Source organism: Eutrema salsugineum, unplaced genomic scaffold (genome assembly GCF_000478725.1).
Source record: "Eutrema salsugineum unplaced genomic scaffold, Eutsalg1_0 scaffold_11, whole genome shotgun sequence".
NCBI lineage: Eukaryota > Viridiplantae > Streptophyta > Magnoliopsida > Brassicales > Brassicaceae > Eutrema > Eutrema salsugineum.
This window is the reverse complement of record NW_006256901.1, coordinates 9,109,091-9,117,065: the sequence shown is the minus strand read 5'-3', so window position 1 is coordinate 9,117,065 and position 7,975 is coordinate 9,109,091. Positions and strand designations below refer to the sequence as shown.

The following is a 7,975-nucleotide window of genomic DNA, read 5'->3' as shown; positions in this document are numbered from 1 at the left end:
CTTAGAATTCTCATTTATTAATGCTTGTTTCCAATTTCCGCCCCTCTCTCGGGTTTGATGGACCCTTTGGAGCGCCTTGAGAGCTACCGTCTCCGTTACGGTTTATGACTTTTGCCACCTGTTTCTTACGTGGGGAAATTAGTGCTTGCACCATTCTCTTCTTTGAGCCACCGCCTAAATATTTTGAGTTTATCTTCGTGGCTTTCTTCTTTGTACCCTGTTTGGAACCTTCGTCAAAAACATCATTCACCTCCGCCATTTGGATATCGCCTTCACTGATGTGCCCTTATTCTGAGCCATCTTGTACCCTCTGTAAAGCCCCATTTGCGTTTCCCATGAACTCTGCCTCTTCCTGATCCATGCCTCCAAACTCAGCATCCAAATTTAGTTGGAGCTCCCCTGTTTCCAAACCGCTATTAACCTGTTGTAAGAACTCTTGTATAGCATCGTGATTCTCTGTTTTTCCTTCTGGTGCTTTGTTTACTGTTTCTGAAACCGGTGCCTCCGTCTCCTTTCTTAACAGTACGTCCGCAACCCCAGTGAGCTCTTTCTCCGTAGTGTCAAAATCGAGAAAGTCATCACCCTCAAAATCCAGACTCTTCCTTGCTGATTTTTCACAAAGTGGCTCCACCGAAACCAAATGTTCCTCTTGTTTGTCTTCCTGCACCAAATGTTGCTCTCCAGGTGTTTCTTTTGGCACCTGAACATCCAAAGACCTGTTGCCTTGTGATTCAAAGACCACACTTTTTGATCTTGATGACCTCTTCTGAAATTCCCTTGGAGGAATGTAACCATGTGGTCTTAAGACCCTCGACGAGCCCTCACCAGACCTCCTTTCCGTTCTTTCTTTGTGTTGTCTTCCATCCTCCACCACCGTATGTGATTTACCATTCCGTTTAAAGTTTCCACCTAGCTCCTTGTTGACACCATGTGTTGTTGCTGTTCTATACGAAGCTGGACTCTTGCCATTTTGTTCCTCATCCTGCTGATCTTCCCATGTTCTCCTTCCATCGCTACTCACACGAGTAGGACACCTCAGCTGATCGTGACAAAGACTGTGACAGATCCTACAGAATCCAAATAGACGCTCATACCGCAAGAAAACCGTTGTCTCCTCTCCACCGTCAAACTCCACCGTTGTTTCAAAATACAGAGGTTTCAAGCCATCGATGATCACCTGTACTTTTACGTCATCTACATTCACCTCCTCAACCTTACCAAGAGCCTTTCTGATGCTTCGGAAAGTAACATCTGCCCAGTAGTGGAGAGGAACTTCAATGATGCGGATCCAGAATTTGATCATCGAAGGGTAACTTGGATCAATAATCGGAGCCCACCGAACAAGAGATAGCATCCAGTAATCAAAATGGAAAGGTTCCATTTTCATCACCTCGAGAACATCTTCTTCTTTATCAAACATGAACTGGAATTTTCCCATTCCCAAATCTGCACCTGCAACTATGTCCTCTACTTTCCAAATCCGAGGAAGCATGTACAGCAGCGCCTTCATGTCTTGAAGGTGAGGATTCATACACCTCCCAATCAAGGTACGTGAATATCCTTCAATGAGACTAGAGTTGTCAAATTTCGGGACCGTGATCTTCATACGTTTCAGGGAAATTGCAACCTTCTTCTCCATGCCAGTCTGACCGATTTGAGATCCTTTAGCCCCGATTAGCAAACCTTGAGACATCCGCTCAGACTGTATAAGAACCACCGCATTGTAAGAAAGAGAAGAAGCTTGAAAAAAGAGAATTTGGAATCGATGAATGAGAGAGGGATGAGTAAGATTTGTGCCTCTCTGCTCCTCTTTATAATGTGGTAACCTCCGACTTGTCTTTCTACAGATAGAATCATGATATCTCATCTGTGATTCATCTATTAATTTCCCCGATGTCATTTTCGTATAGTCTGATTCCTTAGATCTCTTCTCCGTATCAATTCCTCTTGATCCTGTTCTTATACTTTCCTTCCCCGAAACTATTCTCTGCTTCACTATATCGGGAGATGTATCTGTAATGTTACTTTCAGAATCAATCCATGTAGAGCGTCTAGCTCCACTCCCCCAACAAGAGACTCTTCCCGTACTATGAAGATCCGAATTTCCTTTGTGTTTGATTTGGTCAATCCAAACCCATCGCAATCTCATAATCATCCATGAGCTACCATAATAAATTATTCCCCGTATCTTAATTAAATCAGAATGAAAATACACAGATCTGAAGTTCCCAGGCAGATCACTTCTTTCCCATAGATCCTTTTGTGGGATCGAACCGAATTCCCGTACTAAATCTGGTTCATCCGCGGTAGAGTCACCCTCCACCTTAATTTCCAGAAGGAACTCCATACAAACCGATACTAGATTCCATCGCCAAATCAACCTCATTTAGATATCGTATATCATCGCCATCCTTTTGCTGCTGAGAGAGAGGGGTTTCTTCATCTTAGATAACTGAATTGATGGTATTTTAGAAGTTGATCTTATTTTTAATCAGAAGTATTTTAGAAGTATCTAGTTCAACTCTAATAAATTAATAATGCAGTTCACTCTTAATCCAGTGAAGGTTGCATGCTTAAGGTGGTTTATGGGTAGATAGACTTTTTATTTATTTTGGATAGATAGACTTAAATTTAAAGATTGCAAAGCTCTAGCTAACTACTGAGAAATTTATTAGGCTAGTATTAGTAAATGGATTAATTTATCATAGTGATTAATCTAGTTCATGTGATCTATGCCTTCTAGGGGTGATTTGAATGAGTTTGCATCATTAACCAGTTATTAATAATATCGAGTCATTGACCTTAGTCTATTGTCCATATATTTTAATTTGATTTGATTTAAGTTGTTTACCTTCTTGATCGTAGCTTTTTATATTTGAGCTTGAACTTAAAGTAGTTTTTTAGAAAGCTCAAAGAAATGTTTTTTGATTTGCTTAGTTTATAAAGTAGCTTGTATTCTTAATAGTTTTGAAAGTCTTTCCTTATGGTTCGATCCTATCATACTCAACAACATTGCCTTGCACTTGGGTAGAGTAGATTACGAACTAAAATTTGGAAACCACCAGTATAGTCCAAGATTCTTTTCCCCAATATGAAAATAGACCTGTAGATAATAAAGGTTAGCCTCAAATAGTGTCTCAAAAAATGTAGTCTCAATAGGTCTAGGTTTAGATTTGGGTAAATTAGGATGATGCACGAGTGGATCTGTTAGTTTCTAGAAATTTCTATGTGTTTCCTGTGCATGGATCAGTCAATCCTTTGATCCTTAGAAATTTCATGTACATGGTTTTTTTTTCGTCAGACTAGACTGTTTTCACAAAAACTGACATAACTTTCGTTCACACAATAGGAACGACTTGAAACTACTTCCACATAACATTTAACCCAATGCTTTATCTTTAAACTTGAGTTTTATACATCATGAGAAGTCATTCAGTAAATGCCAAAGGTTGTCGCCTCTGTACGATCCTACATCTGCATATGCATATTTTCGGCTCATCCTCCAAACGACTTAAACCCTGAAAAGATTTGATAAATGACCAAAAAGATTCTAAATTGAAACTTTTACTTAATTAAAAACAAAGGTTAGAAACTGGTAAAACTCAGTTTATCACCTAGACTGAGACCAAAAATTTGATATAGTGTTTCTGTTTTCTCTGAAAGTATATGGACTTTCACAATTTGAACCTCTCTTTTACTGAGTTTTCTCTCCTATCTCTCAGACTTGTTCTTAGTGACTTGATAATACTTCTTCGTCTTTCAAAGCTTCTAGTAACCCCAAGATCTATAAGCAAGCTAGAATATTGCCTTTTCAAAGAATGTAGTTTCCTTTTCCCATCAAACTTCTCTAATTCCACACACCTATATGCATTATCCAGTATCTAAAAATGCAGATAGCAAAGTTAACACTAGAGATGGTCTTAGACCAGAAAAATGTAGGTTATTGTTAGTTATCTCTCTTGTGTATTCTTCGGTACAATGACTTCTAGCTACTAGTAAAATAACCTCTCCCCCTCCCCCACCCCCCCCCCCCAAAAAAAAAAAAACAGTATCCATCTGGGTATAATGCTACATTTTTCCAGAATATCGACTAAGAGCTTTCTTCCAACTTAAGCCTCAAACACTTTAGAAATCATACTTGTCCTACTACTCATACACGTCAGTTTGAACAAACTCCTCTGATTTTATACTTAAACAGAGGTTTTTGGTAGACACTTACCCCCAAATTTAATCCTATTTGCCAGCTAGTGTTTCAAACCATATATGTACATATCTTCGGTTGAGAGATCACACATTTCTTTCTAACTAGACAAAAATCCTCTTCCCAGACATAGTTTCTGACTCGATTTCATATCCACTACCATTGTAATAACATCCATTGTACCAATAAAAGTGATTCTTGGTGAGAAAAACTAATGTGTGAGAGAAATAAATAATTTTGACCTTTTGTTTAATGAGTTTGTTGAGAATAGCACATAAAAACATAGATAATGTAGTAAAATATAATTGGAGAAAAGAGAAAATAGTAGAGTGATTTTACATTGAGAGAGAAAGAGAGAGAGAGAGAGAGAACAGAGAAATGGGGATGTGATTTAGATCCTAGAGGGAATGAGAGGAATGTGGTGCTGAAGATAAGTAGAAGCAGCTGCAACTCCACTTCCCAAAACAACTGGGTACCCAACATCCTTTAGTATCATCTCCACTCCAGCCAAACACCCAAGAAGTTGCAACTGCGTTTTATGTTGTAATGTTGATTAAAATTTAATTAATTAAATAGTTGGATTACAAATACAGAAACGTACCTCATTAAGGTTTCCAAGGTGACCAATTCTGAAAACCTTTCCAGCCACTTTGTTGAGACCAAGACCAAGACTTAGGTTGTATCTCTTCCATGCCCTTTTCACAATCTCCGTACTGTCTATATTCGGAGGCACCACGACTGCTGTCACTGTGTTACTTATCCACTCCTCCTTCTGTGTGCAGTTTTTAAGCCCCCACGCTTCCACCGCCAGCCTGCGTACATCAAACCAAAATCTAGTTAATGTTTCTAGCCGGTAGCTGAGTTGGTATACTAAGAGACTTAGAATAACGTCACATCAGAATTAAAGATTGTTCAACAAAAATTATAACATAAATAAGTCTTTCCAACTTGCTGCCAATTGGTTTTGAATTGGTATTTCAAAAGATCACTTATTCGAATATTGGCATGGGAAGAAGACTAACTATATTTCATTTAAATACATTCTGAACACCCCCAGTCCGAAGAGATTATGGATCAAAAGCACTCGAATTTGTAGTTACAAAGTTAAAGTTAATTACCTGGTGGCCTTTCCCAAACGAGCATGACGAGCAATGACATTATCAAGTCCTTCCTCAAATATCAGATCAAGAGCAGCTCTAAGACCGTATAGGAGTTGGATGGAAGGTGTGTATGGCCAATATGTCCCAAGCTTGTAAAACTTGAGGTAGTCATTCCAATCAAAGAAAACTTTGAGGGATTTTGAAGTTTTGGTAGCTTCCAAAGCTTTTGGGCTTGCGCACACAATGCCAAGCCCTGTTGGAAGAGATAACGCTTTCTGAGAGCCAGTCAAGGCCACGTCCACTCCCCACTCATCCATTCGGAAATCAAGCGCACATATGGACGAGACGCCGTCCACTAGCAGCAAAGCCGGGTGCTTGTAGTGATCTGTGTGAAGATGTGAAGATGTGTTTATATGTGTGTAAGTGAAATTAATAACAGAGCAATCAGAAAAGAAAAACAGATGGTTGTGTGGAATTACTGACCGAGGAGGGTTCGGACAGCAGAGATGTCATTGGTGACACCAGTCGCGGTCTCATTGTGGACAATGCAAATGGCTTTGATGGAATGATTCTGGTCTTGTGAGAGCTTTGAGGCCAAGACTTGGAGATTAGCACCTTGCCCCCATTCACTCTCAACCACGTCAACATTGAAATTTAGCCTCTTCTGCTGGTCAATCCACAGCAAGCTAAACTGTCCGATCAGAAACGAGACGATCCTGTCTCCAGGAGATAGCGTGTTGGTCAAGGCACTCTCCCAAGCACCAGTTCCGGTCGTGGGAAACATAAATGGTGTCCCAGATGTTGTCTTGAATATCTTCTTCACGTCCTCCAACAACGTTTTCGTAAGTGCCGGGATGGCCGGTGACCGGTAATCCTCGTTGTTTCGGTTCATCGCACGGATTACCTGTTCCGGTATGTTCACTGGTCCTGGTACAAACAGATGGTGTCTACCTGGTCCATTCATATAGTCCATTTTCCCCTTTTCTTCTTTCTCCTCTTTCTCCACACTACAAAATGTTTACGACGAACTCTCTAAAATATACACAATCGCAAAAATAGGATATAACTAAAACATTTGATTATATGAGCATGATGTGATATACTGATATGTATATATTATTCCTACTATCAACTCCAGTAAAGCAATAACACAAGCGTATATACATACACAACAAATACTTCAACGATGATCTTATTAAATAGGTGTAAACCAACAAACATGTGTGATCGGTTCAAAGAGTTATAAGACTATATATGTAAAAAAGAGTTACAAAGCGGAGAATACGAAGTAGTGACTTAGCAAAACCAGAAAGGAGAGAGAAGCTAACCTCTGAATAGGGCGTAAGCTCCTGAGGGCCTTTTCTTCTCAGAGCTCTTTAATATATCCTTTTCTCTTTTTTTTGATATTCCATGTTTGTAATTGTTAGTATTTTATTTTGTTATTTAGCTTATCCCAATCACGTAGCTTCCCTTATTGGAATCTTTAGACGCGTGGCGGATAAGAGCAAGATGAAAAATCTTTGCGGTTACGTATGGCTCACAATGCATTTGTGATACTTTTGCAATTTTGCCCCTTCTTCTTTCTAATTTTTTTGTAATTTTTTCCTTGCTAATGGATAGTGGAGTGGGGAGGGAGTTGACTTTCACAAAATTCGGGGACAAAACAAAAGGTTCTAAGAAGTTAGGGAGGGAGATTGTAATAGAAGATAGTATTGAAGATATGAGGTGGAAAAGGGTAGGGGAGAGATAAGGAGATAAATTGGGGAGAGCCACACAGCTTGTTTTTGCAACAAAGGCCACACGACTAAAACGCCGAATCCTCGGGACTTTCCTCACTACCTCTCGCTCTCTCGTTTTATGTTTTGGATTATTGCACTAGATGACACAAAATAAAAACAATAACTTACAATGGAATGCAGAATTTTGGAGATTTTTTTCCTCTGCCCACTGGATTTGGATGTTTGAATTTTTTTTTTTCTTTTTTTAACTTATCATAAATGTTTCCATACTAGAGTTTGGAAAATAAAATCTCGGTTCACCCAACTTGGAACAATTTTCATAAAACAATACTGTTCGAGAAGTGTTCGAGAAAACACTAAACGCTAGATAGGTTACGAAGGTTACGATCCAGCTCTTAGCACCTATAATAATTATTAATCAGAGTCTGAGCTTTAAGGTTGAGGAGGCGTTTACATATAGACTTATATAGTATAACATACAGAATACTATAGAATCGAAATACTCCAGAAAGATTAAATGACTAATTGTATGATGTTTGTTTGTGAAAAAGACTTGACTTTGAACCAACTCTCCATGATTGGATGTGGTAATGGTCGAAAATTATTATTCAACATATATATTAAGATATTTTACAAATCAAATCTGATTTTAAAATTTGATTGATATTGTATATAATTGTTTTCTAAATATTATAACTATATAATTACATCAACTGGATACAAAATCACTAAACACTAAAATATGAAAATTTTCTTTTTTTAATTAAAATAAAATATTTAATGAATATATATATATATATATAAGTTTTGTTTTAACTATGTCAAACAATACATAAAATTTGCTTTAATGCCACTAAATCTGCTTTATTCACATGTGGTCGGGTAATACAGAGTTTAGCTCGTATCTCTAGCCTTCACATTAATGCAACTAAGTC

General features: G+C 38.3%; 1 protein-coding gene across 1 annotated transcript; it reads right to left on the bottom strand.

Annotated features, from left to right (window-relative positions):
• Positions 1-4,420: 4,420 nt before the first annotated feature.
• On the bottom strand, positions 4,421-6,768 carry LOC18026074 (serine--glyoxylate aminotransferase). Its single transcript, XM_024160868.1, has 5 exons — positions 6,630-6,768; positions 5,785-6,308; positions 5,320-5,686; positions 4,803-5,013; positions 4,421-4,730 (listed from the first exon to the last, which is right to left on the bottom strand). The coding sequence occupies exons 2-5, from the start codon at positions 6,272-6,274 to the stop codon at positions 4,593-4,595; spliced, it is 1,206 nt and encodes a 401-aa protein (XP_024016636.1). The 5' UTR covers positions 6,275-6,308; positions 6,630-6,768; the 3' UTR covers positions 4,421-4,592.
• Positions 6,769-7,975: the final 1,207 nt, after the last annotated feature.